At 31.5% G+C, this 19976-nt stretch overlaps 1 protein-coding gene across 1 annotated transcript in view; it reads right to left on the minus strand.

Moving 5' to 3' along the window:
• Positions 1-19976, minus strand: part of LOC127716162 (sushi, von Willebrand factor type A, EGF and pentraxin domain-containing protein 1-like) — a 112299-nt gene that overhangs the window by 79204 nt on the left and 13119 nt on the right. The window contains exons 3-4 of the mRNA XM_052222277.1: positions 18754-18873; positions 16253-16318 (exon numbers count right to left, since the gene is read on the minus strand). Of these exons, the coding sequence (XP_052078237.1) occupies positions 16253-16318; positions 18754-18873 (186 nt within the window). The remainder of the gene's footprint in view (positions 1-16252; positions 16319-18753; positions 18874-19976) is intronic.

Genomic DNA, 19976 nt, shown 5'->3' on the forward strand with positions numbered 1-19976 from the left:
TTTGGGATGTATAAGTACCCGTCCACGTCTTCTCTGTGTGTCTGTTAGATGTATTTCTATCTGTATCCATCTGATGAGTTAAGCCTTTATTAACTGATTTTTATAGTTTGTTCTTATGTTGTACTGTTACACAACTGTCCCAGGTTAGGGGAGGGTTGACCGCTCACAAACATGTTTAACACCGCCACATCCGTTATGTGCCTGTCCCAAGTCAGGAGCCTGTAGTTCAGTGGTTGTGACTGGTTCCAGTCTTTCATTTTGTTTTTCGTAAACTGTTTTGTAATAGATAAGGCCGTTAGTTTTCTCAATTGAATTGTTTCTCATGTCGGGGCCATTTATAGCCGACCATACGGTATGGGTTTTTCTCATTGTTGAAGGCCGTACGGTTGCCTATAATTGCTTACATCCACTTCATTTGAACTTTTGTGGATAGTTGTCTCATTGGCAATCATACCACATCTCCTTATTTTTATATGTTATAGTCAAGCATATGCATGCAATATTTGCCCAGCACGTTTAGCAGTCAGCAGTTGACTGTAATGGTATAGTAGTTTTTGATAAGACACTTCCAGTGAACCATCTTATTGTTCCAGATACCTCGTCGAATTATTTTGAATTCGTGATATTTTTATTAGCTTACACTATTTTGGTTTTTAATTTGAAATTAATTTTCTACTCGAATTATTTGAGCGCGAATACCAACCAAACAATATTTCGTTGACCTTAAGTCAATATAAACTGTTTTAAGGTCCGATTTATTTTGCATCTTTGTAAATGTAAATGTAAAAACACACAAAACACGAGAAACTAGGACCAGCTGCAGCACCAGAGTAAGCGTTCCCTGATATTTATTTATCATCAAGATCATACGAATTCAGCCAAGTGTTTGTTCAATATGTTTTTGTTTGTTTGTGTATTTATTTCTCAAACGTGTCAAATCAAGACATTACTTTATTCATAGTTTTAGCAGTCCGTATGTACTGCTACACCTGATTATTCTATATACTCTTGATTTAAGTTTGTCCATTTTTCTATATTTTGTATTTTGGTCCATTTTTCTTTATTCTGTAAAATCTATCGAGACACTCTGTTATATATAATAAATCAATATTCTTTTCAACCGCTTTGATCTTTGATCTTTTTTTTTACTGTATGTTTTAAGATACAAAAAAGACACTAAATGTCTTATAAAAATAATTGAAATAACAACAGTACCGAACTCCAAGGAAAATTCAAAACGGAAAGTCCCTTATCAAATGGCAATATCAAAAGTTCAAACACATCACACAAATGAAAAACAACTTTCATATTCATGACTTGGGACAGGCATGTCTTATGTAGAAAATGGTGGATTAAACCTGGTATTATAGCTAGCTTAACTATCTATATAAAATAGATATCCTACTGTAAAATCATATTCTACAAATTACGCGTAAAGATAATTAACGCTATTTATATTCTCGATCAAGGTTTAAATTATTCAGAATGATAGTATTTGTTTTGAAAAATATACAAAATCGAACGTATAATTCCTATTCACAGAAGGGCGTTGTAACAATTTATCTTATGTGTCTCCATTTACATTTTACACCTTTATGAAGTATAATGTCAAACTATTTTTCTGAAATAATCATTGAATAGTCCAGAATTAATGTCCACAAAAAAGTCAATGGTTTATACATGTTATGAAATATGAATACAACATAAATCTAAACAAAATTCAAAAGGACAATTTTAATTGTACAGAAATTTACAAATATCCACCTTATGTTAAATCATGTACACATTTAACTATTTTGAAGTATGACAAAATAAAACTAAATCTGTTTAAAGTGAAATGTTTATATTCAATTATTTAAGCTGTCAATGACCATTTAGCTGAATACGATTGCTTAAAGTGGGGTCAATGATATTCACACAAGAGTGACTTTTAAATCAGTGGCCTGATCACAATCGATGTAGATAATAAGGTATGCTTGATTGACTAGGCCCCTCATGGGGTTGTCCAAGTAATCACATAATCACAAATTTTTTGCCAATATAATCACATAGTCATAAATTATTTGTTTAAACAATATACTCAAATAATCAAAAATATAGTCCTAGATTTTCAATTAATCAAATAATCATGAAATATTTTGTCTGGTAATCAAATAATAACTATAAAAACGGCCAAGTAATCACATAATCAAACACCCCATGAGGAGGCTAATTGACCAAAGGTTAAGGTCGATGAAAAATATGGCTCACACTACAGTATAAATGGGATATAAATACATTTAGAGCTATCAGTATTGTACGTCAAGTAACAAACAAAAAACGAACATAATGGTTTGCGATCTGAATAAAAATAATCACGCCAACGTCCATATGACTATCACCAGGTAATTCAGGAACAATGTCAGCAAGACCTATTTTATCATGTATATTTCTGATCTTAATATGTTTTTTTTCTTTCTTATTGATTGCAGATATATGAAAGCAATTTATTATAAATACGAATTGAATTTGATCAAGGAAATGTAGAGTTTAAAATATTCATAGCCATCCTTCTATTGTTAAATATTGTAAGGTTCTCTCTAAATGGTTTCGGTTAATATATGTATAGGATTGCTCTCTTTTTTACCTTTACTCTTCATTTTTACTCAGTTATATTTTTAGATGACAATAAGTATTTTAAAGCCATTTGATACTAAATGAAACTGAAACACTTCTTATATTATAACCGTTTCATTATGGCTGATACATATTTTAGAAGAAATAACAACACATTACTTCAAAGCTATGTGTATCGACATTGACAAAAATTGGCATTTGAGTAAAATTATAATATGCTTATATCATACATATTTGTTCTATGGATCACGTCAATCTTTTAAAGAACAGCGTGAATTAGATGCATTAACTTTGTAAAATCAAGTGGGAATTTGCCGTTTCGTAATCTAAAGGAGTATTTGTAATTAATTGTTTGTATCCCAAACTAAAAAAAATAAGGTCAATTTATTGTTTGAATTTCCATCGTTTAGGCTGTTTTACAACAATCATCCATTAAGTGTATACTTTTAATTTTTTTATTACCCAAAAGCATTTATCATAAATCGACGAATTAATTCGCAACCTGTTCTTGATCCGTTTGCGTTACAACAAATGTAGCAGATACAGAAACAAAATAGTCGGTCTTCGATTTGTTTTTAAAACCCATTCTGAATAGGAGCGTTCTTTTTGCTTTTTGAAATTGTACGGTGATATTCAATACCTTAGATAAGAAGAATGTCACTATCGTTTAAATTTGAAGAACTATTGCATCTGGTCTGTCATGGGTTCGTACGGGGTATGTTACAAGAGAAAATATCTGTCAATATCAAATAACCATTTTCTATAATGGTTGTCTAAATAAACTGTCCTTTATTACAGTCGACACAATCTGCTGAACTTACGCTTTGCATATACATGAAAATCAGGGACCAACTGATTTGCATATACAATGTACATGTATATCATTTATAATTTTTCTAAATTTTTTCCCTAAGGGTTGACCGAGATAGGGAAAAGTGGTAAATTAAAGATGAGTTCTTCCATTTGTTTTTAAAACCATTTCTTAAGAGAGGCGTTCTTTTTTACTTTTTGAAATTGTATTAATATAAATCTTAACGCTGATATCCAAAACCTTCGATAAGAAGAATGTCACTATCTTTTTACGTTGAAGAACCATTGCATCTAATCTGTCACGGGTTCGTATGGGGTATGTTACAAGGGAAAATATCTGACAATATCAAATATACCTTTTTCTCTAACGGCTGTCTAAACTAACTGTCCTTCATTACAGTAGACACACTCTGCTGAACTTACGCATTGCATCTATTGATAATGTTTGCCCGTTCTGAATTCATATGCATGAATTATAAAACACTGGACGTTATGCAAATCAACAATCAATCAACTCATTTTTAGTAAATGTTCGTTATAGGTACAAAGATAAAACATTTTCTTTTTCATATCCGATCGTTTGAACAGTGTGTGTTTCTTTTTTTGAAACAGAATAGCCCTTTTGTATTTGGTTTTCGATTGTGTCCTCATTGTCTTTTGAATCTTTTATATTACTTAATAGATATCTGATTTGATACGTTGTATTATACTACTGAAATTTATTTATACAGTCTGATAAGTATAGAAGCATTCAAAATAAGAAAACAAGTTTCTAATTCTGACATTGTACAAGAAAAAGACATTGGCATGTTAACCCTTGTTTTTGATACCTTTCTTTATAACCCAGGACCAAGTACTTATAAGTTCATAAATATACTTCTTTTAAAAAAAAAAAATGTTACTTATGAATCTATTTCTACAGGGAAGATGAGGGAAAACACAAATTGTTAAGCCCTCTTGTTTAATTTGAGCTGTCACAGGTCACAAAATGTCAAGTTAATCCACAGATGAATAGTGACATAGTGACTCCTATATGCTCTGTAAGTCAGTGAAAAATCATCTAGATCATGACATTAATATTACCCCCAAAAAAATGAACTCATAAACAAACTTTATTGATATTATTCACATATATAATGATTGACATTTGATACTGTTGTATAATCAGAATAATAGATCTTCCGCTATATGCACATAATTATACTTAATAATTGTAAAGTTATATGAAACGAGTTTTATGTAATTTTAATGTTCAGAAAATAATTGAACCATTGCATGCATATATAATAAACTAAGTTCTCTATGCACTTTTTAACATTTATTACAAATTTATAACGTACTACGTCAAATAATTTAATATTCTATTCAATGATTGTTTATCGCAAGCTAAACAACTTTTCGGTTTGTTGCCGAAGTTTACCGGGTCGTGCCATTGATAAACAATCAACACAGAATCATGAAGCACATAAAAAGAGGGAATTTAGCGATGTATTTATATTTTAATATTTTTCATGCATGCCTATTTGTCATAACAGTTGATAAATGTATTGGTGTGTATTAATTGATTTTTAAGAGTGAGTTATTACTTTTACTTGCCAGTGTACGTTTATTCACCTTCTTTCATCACGAGTTCATCCGAACTTGCGCTGTGCAGTGGCCGAAGTTTTAACGCGAGGTATCGTAGTTACAGTCACTGAGGACGGGGAAGACAATAATTCAAAAGCAGTATATTTCTGATCTGAAAAAGGATTTTCCTTTACAAGAAAGACCACTTTCACTTCTTTTATAGTACAACTTAGCCATTCAAGTAAATGTATATAAAACAAATTCAACTTTTTTTCAATTTGAAGTATCATATGGCTTTAAAACAGTAGTTGATCTAGGTAGGTCAGGACCATATACACCTGTTGAGTGTAATCCTAATTTGTATGAAACACCAGCAGGTTGCGAAATTTCAAAACATACTAGGTCCTTTGAGAAATGCTTCAAGTGTTCGAAACTAAGATTCCTTCATAAGTCATAAATAATAGCCAATTAGCATCAGCACCAGATTCAACGTTCCCTGATATTCATAGATCATTCAGATCATACAAATTTATATGAGTTTGTTTGTTAAGCTCGGGTTTCGTTTAGTGAATTTACATCTCAATTGGGCCTACGTAAACTGTTTGATTGGTACCATCAAACGGAACAATGCTTGAAATCATTTGGATATATGACTATGAAGGATCTAAATGGTGGAACATGCATTAATTTGTTTTATTCCCTGAATGCCTTTACTCCTTAATCTGTCGACAAATTCCAGGTACATGTTTGTTGGCATTCATAGAATATTGTTTTATAATTTTTGGTCATATATGTCCTCGCGTAATCAAGTATTTCTTTACTCATGGCTTTCACATTTTTAGGATATAGAGGTCAATATAAAGGTGTTATACAAGTGACGAATACATTCGTCATTGGAGTTTTTTGTCAATATATTTATTGTAGTCGATAACACGTTCAGCGTACTACGGCATGTGTATGGTTTAACTCAGAAGAATATGAAAAGTATAAAATTAAATTCAATTTATTATACATCATTGTACATGTTATAAAAATATTTACTATATAAAATAATAGGTAAGACCAATACTGTAATGTGTAAAATCTAATTGTTGATGAGATAGATTGAGGATACGATGCTGATGATTTGTCATCCTGGTACCGAAATGGCTAGTTTTTGAGAACAAAATGGCATGAAAGGTTTAGCGAATTTCAACAAATGGTAAACGTTATTAAACCATTAAAGTTTATCTGATTTTTTTATTAAACTTTTAGATGGATGGGAGTATACGTATTTACGTCTTCTTTTTTCATTTAGTTGCTGTATGGTGAACATCTAACAGATTCCAGGTCTTGTGTTGTAATCTTTTAGCGTAGAAATAAGTTGATCGAATTTTAATGTAAGTCTCCTTACTACTTAAACAAGAGTTGCAGATATATATATATATATATATATAATAGGAGATATTTGTTTAATTAAAATGAACATTTACAAACAGAAAGATAATGTTATTTTCTACTGAATAAACATTTGTTTTCATTTTGATTATATGAAAATATTATTCATGATTGGTTCTTATTCTAATTTCATTGCTGAATTGTTTTCTCTTCATATCCATATTTACTGCCTCTGTATATTTGATATGTTTCTGAAGGTTTGCTATATATATGATAATCTTCTTCCCCTTTACTGTTTCTGAAATGGAAAATCTTATAAGACTTAGTGTACTTTTATCAAACATGTCTTAACCCTGGAGGTACGTTCGATCTTGTATAAATACAATACAAGAGTTTTATTCTGATCAGCTATCATTGATAAAACGAACCCGTTATAAATGTATCTGTGATTGACACTAAGGATATTGCTTGCAAGCATTTTTATTTAAATCTAATATCTTTGAAGCCAACCATTGTGTACTGTCAAATCCTACTGGTGGTATAGTTTGGTCAACCACAATCTGGATCAGTTTTATAATCCCCAACACAATACATTTATTGACAGTTCTATGTTGGAACTGCTCGCGTCCTTTTGAGTGCAGAAAGCCTTGTATAAAACCAGCAAATATTATGGTATTAATTACCCATAAGGTTATGCACTTACATTTAAACATATACTGTCATGCATGTTTCAATCATTATGCATTTTCAATGAAATGTCAAGAAGCAATTATATATCTTCCTTACACGACTGCTTACCAAGTCAGACTACGAATTAAAGTCACATAGGATAAATACTGAGTACAAAGAGTAAATACGAGTTTAAGAATTTGAGACATCCAAACAACAGAACAATCAGAATACCAATATATAATAATAATAGGCATTATACAGAATGAATAATACAAGTATTCTTATTGGAAGACGTTGTAGAAATTATGTGCCCGCTTTACCTTAGCTAAATAGTATGGATTGGATTGTCCGAAAATTGTTTTCTAAATAGTACAGTGCATAGATTTACTAATAAAAATGACAGCCGTACTGCATGCCTAATGATTACCAATTTATCAACTATCCATCCGAGATAAATGGACGCGGATAAAGCAATTATAAGTCAACACACGGCTTTCAAAAACGAGAAAAAATTATATCGTCAAATAAATAAGTTTAAAAAAATCCTTGCATGCCATAATGAAGAAACCGTTAAAAAACAACAAGTACGCTTCTTCCCTTTTTGCAGAAAAGTATAGGTAGGGAAAAAGAAACACTTTTTTTTTAATAAACTACTTACATAACGTCAATTTTTGATGTATCTATATATGTATCCTTAGATCGTCCTTTTAGTAGGCAACAAAATGCAATAGGAACCAGCAAAAATCCAAAACTTATTAATCCTCCTGCTATAATTGGTCCACTGTTTTGTTTCAGTATTTTTGTAATTTTTACACCTAGTAATATTGAAGTCTTATACTTTAATTATAGACATTGAATAATTTTAAATTATGCAAATATTAGATCAAAATATTAAAAAAACATCATTTGTAACAGCCATTGTCATGTAAATTCATTTTTGAATTAACATATTTGAGCAGGTTTAAAATAATTATAATGTATTTGAAATGTATAATTTAAGCATGCCATTAGGCCGTTAGAATCCAATATATCAGAAGAGGCCGTTCGACAAAAATACATGTAATTACCAGCCTTTGATTAAAGAATAAATTTAAAACCAAGAAAACATATATCTTTTAAAAGACGAAGTCTCAAATGCATATTGTCTTAAATCTTTTTCTGTGATTAAACAAAGCATGAAAACCTTAAAAAAACCTACTTTGTTATAATTTGAGGCAAAATGTAGCCATGACAAGTCAAATATAGATAACTTTCGCATTCACTGATAGGAGATATAATGAACTGTTTCTCTTAAGACAACCGTCTTATTCAGAGTAAAAAAAACTAACAATATAGGGGATAAGAAATTTGCCCATCGTATGCAGGTCATTTAACAGATCCTTTTATTTCAAGAGTTTTTTGCTCGTGTTTTAAAAATATAGGACCATAAATGATACTACAATGTGTAATAGTAACATTATATTTATGAAATATTCTCTATGGGTATCAATTAACTATGAAATAGGGAACTTTCGCCCAATGCTCTTAGGTAAGTACACATCATATTTTGAATTAAAGATTATCTATTTTTGATAAAAAAATTATCAGAGAATATATGATATCATAATACAGAGAGTGAATTTTCATTGCTGCGACGTTAGCACAATGGAAGACATAGGGATTACTATCCGGCAGCTGTGGCAGAGGTTGTGGAGAAGTGAACCATTGGTATAAAACTATATAGTTCAGGGAGTAGAAACCCTAAATGCGTCATACATGTAACTTGTATACAGATTCGTTATGTCATTTATCCCCATCTTTCCATTGTCCTTGCCCTCGTTCAGCGACTGTTTAAAAAACTGTATAGCTTTTGTCATGCGATGTTTTTACTTATTATCAGTAGTAGGATAACTTATTTGTATATGGGATCTCTGCAAGGACTGCATATCTGTCACAAAAAGTTCATTTAAACTATTTTCATGAATCAGTTATCAAGTTAAAGTTTTCGAGGTCATATTTGTTAGGTACTATTAACAGTGGGTCAGTTGTATTTAGTGTATGGAATGATTTTGAGGCCGACATGTTAATCCATGACGGAGAAATGTGAAAGTAAGCCGGCAAATGTTGAATACCAATACTGTAGAGCTTTTATACGAATGGCTACACTGTAAACAAATACTTACTACACAGAGGAGGGATTCCATTCCAATTTTTATCCTCCTTACACGTCCGAACCAGATTACCACCTGTGCTTTCATAACTAGTACTGCAAGTGTATCTTATCGTATCATTATATTTGGAACCAGTTTGTGATGATATTGTTGCAAATGACACAACTGGAGGATTCGGACACGAAACTATTGCTTAAATAAAAACATTTGTAACACTATATACACATAAACACACTTGTTAAACATATATATGTGCTTACAAATTTAATTTACATAAGTGTTACCGCTTTTTTTTTTGCTATTCACCTTAAGCAAAAGGGTTTATGTTTCTAACTGATAGGTACAAAATTACACGACTTTTCTATCTTCGATGTGATTTCTCACAAAAAGGAGTGTCTTTTTAATAGAAATTCGAAATTAACGATTTTAAGATTTATGTAGCATTAGTTTACGAATGTTAAAATCTCATCTATCGATTAGAAAGATACACATTAAAGAAGCAAACACACTTTGAGGAAATCGCATCATCTTCAAAATGAGCGAGATCGGATACGTTAACCGATGCGATGCAATGCGAATCTACACTCATTCAAAAGGTCACATTGGGAAATAAGTCACAATGAAATATCAGATGAGTTTTTGGTATATAGAGATGTAAAACCCCGAAATGTGTCGCTAGTAAGTTGAGACACGCGGGCACATACAATTGATATAAGTGTTCAAATTAGGGCTGGTGAACGTAAAACGTATGAAGTATTAAAAACTGAAAAGTATCTTGCTTCAAAATGGGAATTTTCGAAAAAATTCAGACAAAGAAAGGACCGGTTGACAATAATTAATTATCAATTTCAGATATCTTTAAAATTCTGCAGGAAGAGTAAAGGACAATTTCTTACTGCAAACAGGAGGAATTCCATCCCAAAGTTTGTCCTCCTTACACGTCCGATCCAAATTACCAACTGTATTCTCGTATCCAATATTGCATGTGTATGTTATGGTATCACTATAATTTGATCCTGTCTGTGCAGATATTGTGGCAAAGGACACAACTGGAGGATTTGGACATGAAACTATTGCTACAACGTTAAAGGTTATCTTTGAACAAGAACAGAAATCAAAATAATTTTTAACAATATTACAAGTACAAGCATTTGTGAAAAACACGCGTTTGCATTGCAATAGACAGTCACCTCTTTAGGTGCAGCTCAGCAACAATTGTAATTTTTGATAAAATTTGTATTTAAGCATTAACAAAATATTCTTTTTTAAAACAAAGACAAGTAATGAGATATTATTTCCTCGATAACTTTACGTTTAGAAAAGGAAGGGATATTCATTTATTAGTTGTGCTTGTGATTCAACAAATACGTGTACAATGGTGTATTAGAATAATGTTTTATTTTCAGAGAATATGACAATAAAGTAAAACGGTGTTAAGAGATGTTTATTCATCCTCTATTACTTTGTTTTCGAATGTTAGAAAGGTTCTGATATGAGTGAACCTTTATTATTTCCTGGAGGTGAACATACACATGGTGAATTGTAAAGGGCACACATTTTTTACATTCAAACGAAGAAAACAAAATAAAAAGCAAAAGTAGAACGCCCTTATTAATGTTTTTTGTCTGAAAGTCACAGAGACATCTCCAAATTTGGACTACTAATTCTCACCGCCATGCAATTTCATACAGACTACAAAATTAATGACAGACGGACATGACAAAATAATTTGTCTCAAAAAGAATATTTTATTTTTTTTTTCTAGGATTTAAGGACATCATAAAATTTATGTTCGCCTCTATTCATGATAAAACTATTAGTATGCATTCATGTACCAAAGTCTTTTTTAAATCAGTTTTAAACTGTATCTGAATCAATAGAGAAGAAAACAATTTTACATTATCTTAAACCCACATACAAAACATTACGTAGCATTCAAAACACGTTTATACAGTTAACTGTGTCTGTCACAAAACTGTTGGAGTTTAATTTTTTTTTGACGGCATTCAAATATATCAATCAATTAATTTGAGAATGCATTATTTCATCTGCACTTTTTTAATTACCGAGAAAAGAGAATAAACTACCGAAAAGTCTTTAGCCTTGAATACAATTGCCGTAGATTTTTCGTACGAATGATTATACTGTAAACGAGTACTTACTGCAAACAGGAGGAGTTCCGTTCCATTGTTTATCCTCCTTACACGTCCGAACCAAATTACCCCTTATTCTTTCATATCCCGTGTCACACTTGTACGTTGTCTTTTCAAGATAATTTGAACCAGCCTGTGAAGATATTACGGCAAAAGAAACAAAAGACGGATTTGGACATTTCACTGGTGCTAAAATGATAAGAGTGCTTATTTTATCGTCAACATTAAGAATGTGTTTAAAAAAAATCCTTGACATGATTTGCATGATTAAACAATAAAAGTTGCTGACAAGGACGACGTTTTTCATTAATAGTTGGTTCTAACTCTTCATATACTTAACGGTTAAACATCAATAATTCACGTTTTATTCACATTAAGACAATATGTTAGCACAATTCTCAAAAGATGGGAATGTTGTTCCGTGTAAACCCATTCGAAAGTGCCAAATGAAACATTTATCATATACAAATTGATACGCCCACATTATAATAAGAAGAAACAACTTTTTATTATGGGATATAATATGATATTAAATTTTTCACCCCTGAATCAATGTTACCTACACTTCATATAAAACAAATGACGAATGACCAGTCAGTTAATGTAAAATAGTAATAGCCAATGTTTCAGGTTTTTCTGGACATGTACTGATATAAACAATCGTATAAAAAAGTTAAAGTTATATAAATTCTGATCTGATCAAATCAGAGTTCCATAATGTTTATAAAAAAAAGTTAATGTACTTTGCAAAAGAACAAAGAATGTTTTCGATTCGTTATCATGAGAAATAATATGATATATAATAATTAAATATTTAAAAAATTATTTAGCAAAGCTAAATTTTAGATGCAGTTACCGTGTAGAAAAACTGTTCGTGTATGTTATATGAGACGTGTGGTTAAATCACCAATGAAACCATCGAGTATAAAACTTGGGTTTCAAATAGGCGATTGTCACTGTTTCTATGTACTGTTTCGACTCTGCTAAACGGCACAATATAATCGACCGTCTAAAGGCTGGATAAACCCAAAACTTATGTCGCCCGACAGTTTAACGTTTCACCAGAGCACAATGTCCAGCCTTGATCAACTATATGCAATGCTATTGACCTAAAGAGCTTTTTTTCTTGTTCAGCAGAGAAATGCCAGGCTCCATATAGCAAGGGTAATCATTTATTTCCTAACTCAATAAAACATTAAATTATTGACATGATCCTCAAAGTCGCTGGACTTGAACCCCATATAACTTATTGGGACGAGTGTCGTAGAAGCGGCGTCAACCTTTAACCATTGGACCAGAATTTGCAACATGAATGGCAAAGGATATTGCGGATCCAAATACAAAGTTTTGTTTGATCAATGCCCTACAGATGAAATGCATGATTATTTTGTTCGTCCTTTTTGCATTTCGTTTTATATATTTCTTTTTTGTTTTGGAATAGTTTATTTTACTTGTTGTAACTTCAGTAAAATGTGTTTGGAAATCCGTACCAAAACTAGTTATCTGATTGCTGAAAAATTAAAAGTAAGAATAAACTTGATAGCAAGACAATGCATTTATTCTTGGTATTTCTTTGGCAAACTGCAAGATATGCATTTGACACTCACCACATTTAATAGGAAATCCTTCCCAATAACCATCAGATCGACAAGTTAACAATGTATCCCCAGAAATAATTTCATATCCTACAGCACAAGAAAACGTTATGGTATCATCTAGTTCATTCCCTGTTGCAATGATTGTTGTATGAGGCACTATGTTCGGGAAGTCACATGTCATCACTTTTGAATAGAAGATGTAGTAATAGTTCTTTACTTGATTCAAATATACTAAACAACAGAAGAAAAACACCACCTCCATTCATTTCTTTGGAGTAAACATTTCGATTGATTATAACATAAAAAAAATGATTGAAATGAGTCAAAATTCTGACACAATGTTTATAAAGCCATAAACATTAAATTCTATGAAAATGAGATTTGTTTTAATCTTAAATTTTGACATCTCAAAAAACATATTTTCAACCAAAAACCAAAAAAATAATGCCAAGTGTGTGAAAAATTAAGTCATGTGTACTTTTTCAACCGAAAACAACGAAATTAATTTGATTTTCAGTTTCTTAATCAAATTCTTGTCTTTTGACAAATTTTAAATGTAATTATCTCAAAATTTTTTTGATATTTGACTTTTGAACTTGAAATCTTCATTATCGCCACTAAAATAAAATTGTCTATGTAAAGTCTGCATTAATTTCAAGATTATGATTAAAATGTAATAGATTTCTACAATTTGAAGCAAAAAAAAAGAAATTTTGAAACTGCTATATATGGTTATATGTGGTGCGTTATTTGTGTCGTTAAGTATAATCATTTGTTTCATATAACAGATAACTAACAACACATATTATAGATATTTCAAGTAAATTCTCCTAATTCCAATTTCCAAAAAACAAATGAATTAGTCCTATTGAAAGTATATCAGTTTGAATACAAAGGCATTATGTCTACAACCAAAGTCATTGGATAAAAGATGTAACAAGTGCTGAAACATGTGAAATATGATTTGGTTCTTCTGTTCTATTAGTTTTGTCCAATCTTTTAGCTTAAATGGGGAATAATCCATTTTGATTTTATCAACTTATTGCTGATATTTCAAAAAAGAAGAATTAGCCTTACCCGTCGTGCAATTGTCATCCTCCCATCCAGGAGCACACGTGCAGTTAAAGCTGTCTGTCAAATCAACACACGTGCCGTTGTTCTGACACGGGTTTGGATTGCACATGTCATCTAAAGATAAATTACAGAGTAAATTCAATTCTTCACTTTAACATATATATATATATATATATATATAAGAAAATCTGTCATAAATTTGTCACATGTTTAGACGTGTATAATAAAATAATTTGAGGTGGCGGCATGGTAATTAACATCTTCCTTTACGACAGACAAAATAACTGATGTGAAAGGTACACCATCTACTTACCACTATACAACATGTACTGTGTTACCATCCTAGATGAAGCCGACGAGGAAAGGCATTACATCAACCACCAAAAGCTATATTTTTGTATGGCCTAGGTGGTCGAGTGGTCAAGGGCGCTTGACACGGCGCAGGAGGTGTTGCTACGATGTCACAGAAGCAAGGGTTCATATCCAGCTAAGGGAAAAACAACAATTTGCTAACGAAAATTTGAAGATCTAACATTGTTGGGCTACATTTGAGACGAATTATATATATATATATAAAATATACTTTTTCACTTTTTTGGTCTTTTGGAAAATGTTGTTGGTGCTGTATTTAGACCCCTTTACCAAGAACTTTGTTTTGCATGCACACGTATACAAATTGCGGTTTTTATCCAACGCAATCATAGGTTTGAACGTTGTTTTTAATTTAGACTTGTATATTTTTTCGTTTGGGCTTGTATTATATTTGCCTTCGGGTTTATATGATCCGTTCATCCTATTTTGACTCCTCCAAATTCAAGAGTCTATCCTAAAATGAGGTGATTTTTTAAATACCGTTTCGATTCCTAACATCACTGAAGAGACATTAATTGTCGGAATCCGGATATGGTGTACGAAAACCTTTGCACCTTTTGTTTGCGGTACACCATTTTTTCCGCAAGTTTATTGTTTTCTGTTTAGTATTAAATTTATAATTAAGATCCATTTATTACATCGGTGATCCGTTTATTTGGCAATCGCCAATAGCAGTCAGCAGGGTTTGAAAATATATATATAAACAAGTCTTAATTGAAAACAACGTTCAAACTTATGATTGCGTTGGATAAAAACCGCAATTTTTATACGTGTGCATGCAAAACAAATGTTTTGGTAGAGGGGTCTAAATACAGCACAAACAACATTTTTCAAAAGACCAAAAAGTGAAAAAGTATATTTTAACAAAGCACATTATATATATATATAGATTCAACAGGAAAAACGTTATCTCGAATTTACCACCAGAACCGTTTAGAATTCTACTAACATGATGGCCCGAAGTACTTTTAACTAAAAAAAAAGGTAGTAAAATTGTGTTTACCAAGGTTTACTGCTTTATATTACACATTAAAAGATACCACAGACAATTGTTATTTAATTGACAAAAAAAAAGGAGCAAATTACAAAGATCAAACATAATAGTCTAGCAAAGGATAGGAAACACCGTCACAGCACCGTCACCAGACGAGGAAGAGCAGTTTACAAAGAACATAGAACACTAATGATTAATATATACTAAATTGATATTGTAGATAATTGTGGATTAAACATGATTTTATAGATAAATAAGCCTCTCTGTTGTATGACAGTTGCATAGAAGCTATGGCAAACACGAAAAGCAACGAAAAAAGGGACAACTACACAAGGAATTGCATAGAAAATTAAACAATACTAGCTAAGATATGTTTCTTTGAAGAAAGTTAGAGTTGAAAATCGTTTAGTTAAAGTCGTTTGGACTGGACTTGTATAATTTATTATAATATGAGTTAAGACACGTCACTGTACCCAACCACTGGGTCAATGGCACTACTGGTGGAGGTTATCTCCCGGATGGTTTTACCAGCCCAGCACTTGTGTGTTGAAATAAAGAATCATTGATAAATATAAATGAACTGTTTACAAAACTTTAATTTTTTTGAAATATATAGGATTTCCATCCCCTGGAAGATATTACCGAAGCTTTTTTTTGGAAAAACCTATCGGAATTTTGGGTCCTCAATGCTCTACAACTTCGTTCTTTATTTGAAATTAGAAATTGTTTGATCCAAGCGTCATTGATGAGTCTGCTCTACAAAATTTTAATCCTGGTATGTATGTTGAGTTTATATACCGTCCTTATCACAACGTTTGAAAAAAATTATAGTTAACTCATTGTGAAAAGGAATGAAAAATCATAACATACCCACGTCACAGGCACTGTCCCATGGTTCACACAAGGATGCATCATTTGGCAAAACGTCACTGGTGCCTGACATGAAAGTATAAGACACATAACAATTATTGACGTTTCATTTAACCTGTGAGTTTTAAGTTGACATTTTGAGGTTTTTGCGTAAAAACGAATGTACAAATAATTACATTACAGATTATGTGCCATTATGACCAACTAATAATTTTTCTTAGAAGTTGTCACTTTCCATGGACATGGAATTTAAGTATTACATAGATATTGTTATCTTTCATTTGTCTTTTTTCTTTGCACCAGAATTGCATTTTTTTGAAGATGTTCTGCATAGAAGTAACACAGGTTAGATACATTATTCTTTATACAATCACAGAGACAAAGCAAAAAACTCAACCTTTATTCAATACAAGATTCACAGTTGTATTCCTGACGCTCTTGAGTTTATACTTATAAGATTTATATAGTTATACAGCCTAGAAAGTATCGCAACTGTTTAATGTAATTGCTTAATGCATATTAGAAAAGCAATTTTTCATGTCTATAAAGTTAGACCTTAATTATAGTGTGTTAAATTGACTACCAACTACGATGTCGATCAAATATCGTACGCAGTTGAGTTTTGAAAGTCGAAATAAATGACAAAGCCATAGCAATACACAAAAAAAGTCGAACAGGCATGCAAGGCAAAACACACTGCAAAGAAAACTCAAGACTGAGCAACAATGACTCTACCAACAACCGGGGGAGATCTTTGACGCTCTGAAATGGTAAAATTGATAAGAAAATAACATATAACTCTATAATTTGCTATATCAAAAACTCATTGTATGGACGTTTTAATATTTAAATTGTATTCTGAGGTCGTTTGACTTTTTTAGGTAGTTTAAATTTGCAGGATTCATTTATGCTGAACTACCTATTGTAAATTAAATGTTGGATTAATCCCGACTTGAACGTGCATGAAATTATTTCCGCTTTAGCTTAACCAAGCAACAATCTACAATTCAATCATTTAGTTCATAAATAAAAAATTGGATTGTCTGTAAAGCATATGCAAATGTCTGAAAATACTGAGTTTAATTGGCTATTGATTTTTAAAATGTCATCTCTCATGGTACATGTTCAGATTGCGAATTAATATACTTCCTTAATCAATGAGGTTAAACATCGGCATACGTCTTTTTTAATCTTCTTTCCATATTCAGTTCGTTTAATGGTATGCTTTGAGAGGTATACGAAAATACATATTTTTTTTCAATTAGCAATATTAATTATTAAAAAAGAAAGGCGAAATATATCAAAGAGATACATAAACTTTTAAGTCGAAAACAAACTGACAATGCCATGGCAAGAAATGAAAAACTATCAAAAGAGGAACAGTAAACGAAACACAAGATAGAAAACTAAAGACTGAGCAATAGTAACCCTTACAAAATACAAGTCAAAATACTAGCAATCAATCTTTCTTTTGAAAATTCTCCCTCCTTTGTTATTTAAATAACACACAATACACTAGATAGCAACTCAATTTATAATGGAAACAGCCAGGTTGATCTTAACACCTCATTCAAGCTGAACAATAATAAGTACGGAATATTTAGTTTTAGTTTAGAAATTGCAGAATTATCCAGTGCAGTATAATTAGTTCTGTTCAGACAATCCGCTTGCAGTCAATGAAATCCGCAAATTCTAGATTCATACTGTTCAGTACATGCTAGATACCTGTTCAAAACAACAACCATCTGATAAGTCTGAACAGTTTCTTAACGCTACTGGATTGAATGCAAGCAAAACTTATGAATAGTACTCAAGTTACAACAATAACATATCTGAAAATTATTTTCATTCTTAACAAATCTTATCATTCCAGTTTCAAAACTATCTGATGATGTGAAGATAAACATAACCATTTGAGATCAAATTTAGTTTGACTAGACTAAGTATAACGAGTTTATCTTTTTTTCCGAAAACAATACTGTCATTTAGAATTTTTAAATGAACATATCGCTGCGAATAATGACAGAAATTACTGTACAACTGACAGCATGCACCATGAACTCCCAAAACTCCTCCTAAAACGTACATAGAAAAAAAACTGTTTCGTATGATTGCAGATGTATGAATAGATCGGTTTGGAGATGAGCCAATTTTTGTGCACAAAAATACCTAATTTGCATATACTATATCATGTATAGTAAATATGTAGCATAAGAAATATTCAATAAAAAAGCATATGATCTTAATTCATTATGCTCAAAATGTATTGAACCGAAAAATATGGGTCAAAATCTGTCTTAATTCTACACATATTTCATATAGTTCACATCAAGCAAACATCTTTATTAAGACTTTGTGTCCAGGTGATGTGATCTTACATTCATGGTACTAGTATACTACCTTGAACATACGGGACGAACTAAATAACGAATGGAAGCGCACACTAGAAACATAATTCCCGTTACTCATATAAACTGTCAGAGGATATATATCTATAGTACCTTGTCTTCTTAAGGTGCGAATTTTCGGTGAATCTGTGTATTGACACACAGTACTACTCATTGGGTCATTATCAGTTGACATAAATGCTCTCTCATTTGGAAATATGCTAGTGTTTATATCTGTAAAAGGAAGATATTGAACTTGATATTTAAATGTAAACATATACAACATATACTTTCTTATAATCGAACAGTCATAATAATTCTCTCTCTCTCTCTCTCTCTCTCTCTCTGTCTCTCTCCATCTCTCTCTCTCTCTCTCTCTCTCTTTGACCTAAGTAACAAGCGATACGTATTCATTGTTTATTTTAAATGAAAATACCACCTTATTAATTTCGTGAGTCCGAATTGCATTTCTGGATTTACCTTCACCAGAAACGCTGAAATCTAAACATTTGAGAGCCGATGATGTATATAACCTAAACACGTGAAGACATTCATCTAAGATCTACTTTGCCTACGGAAGTTGAAACCTTAGTTTGCTCGAGGATGTCACCAACTCAGTAGTCAGTATTTGGTACTGACATGATTTATGACAAACCTTTCTAAAATTGTCAGTTAATACATTTTGAAATTATAAAGAAACTAAAAGTTTCAACTCCCTCAGGCAAAGTTGACCTTAGATGGATTTGGCTTTTTTTTAAGTCCTGTTTGGTAATATTCTTTCGAAAAAAAAAGTTTTTTTTTACATGTGTACAATAATTAAATTATACGTTACACGCCGAGACACTGAAATAGCTGATCGAAAATATAAAGAACACAATATCACAAGCAAAAATTTGATCAGACATTAAAACCAATTTTTGAATATTAGAAAAAAAAAACGTGTGTTTTTCCTCTTGGTTCTGAAATAGACAAACATTATTGCAGGATCAAAGTTATCAAACAAATTAATAAAATTCATTTAAAAAATCTATTTTTATCACCTCTGGCATGGGCGAGTGAGGGAGTTAATGGTTCGAGGTTAGAATGAGGTGTCCGGGTAGGTTGACATGTCTTCCAGCGAACTGTTTCCTTATGATTAGAACATTAATCCAGCTCAGCGTTTCAGTCTAATACAAAACAGGATCTATATAATCACAATATCACATTATTACGTTCTCCTCCTGAATATTCATTTAATTTGCCACTGGACGTTGAACAGCCGTCTCTTATCGTCATTATTTTCTTTGATGTCTGAATTCAAAAGTGTAAACTTTCATAATGGACGATAATCATTGCTA

This window comes from Mytilus californianus, unplaced genomic scaffold (genome assembly GCF_021869535.1).
Source record: "Mytilus californianus isolate M0D057914Y unplaced genomic scaffold, xbMytCali1.0.p SCAF_9, whole genome shotgun sequence".
Taxonomy (NCBI): domain Eukaryota; kingdom Metazoa; phylum Mollusca; class Bivalvia; order Mytilida; family Mytilidae; genus Mytilus; species Mytilus californianus.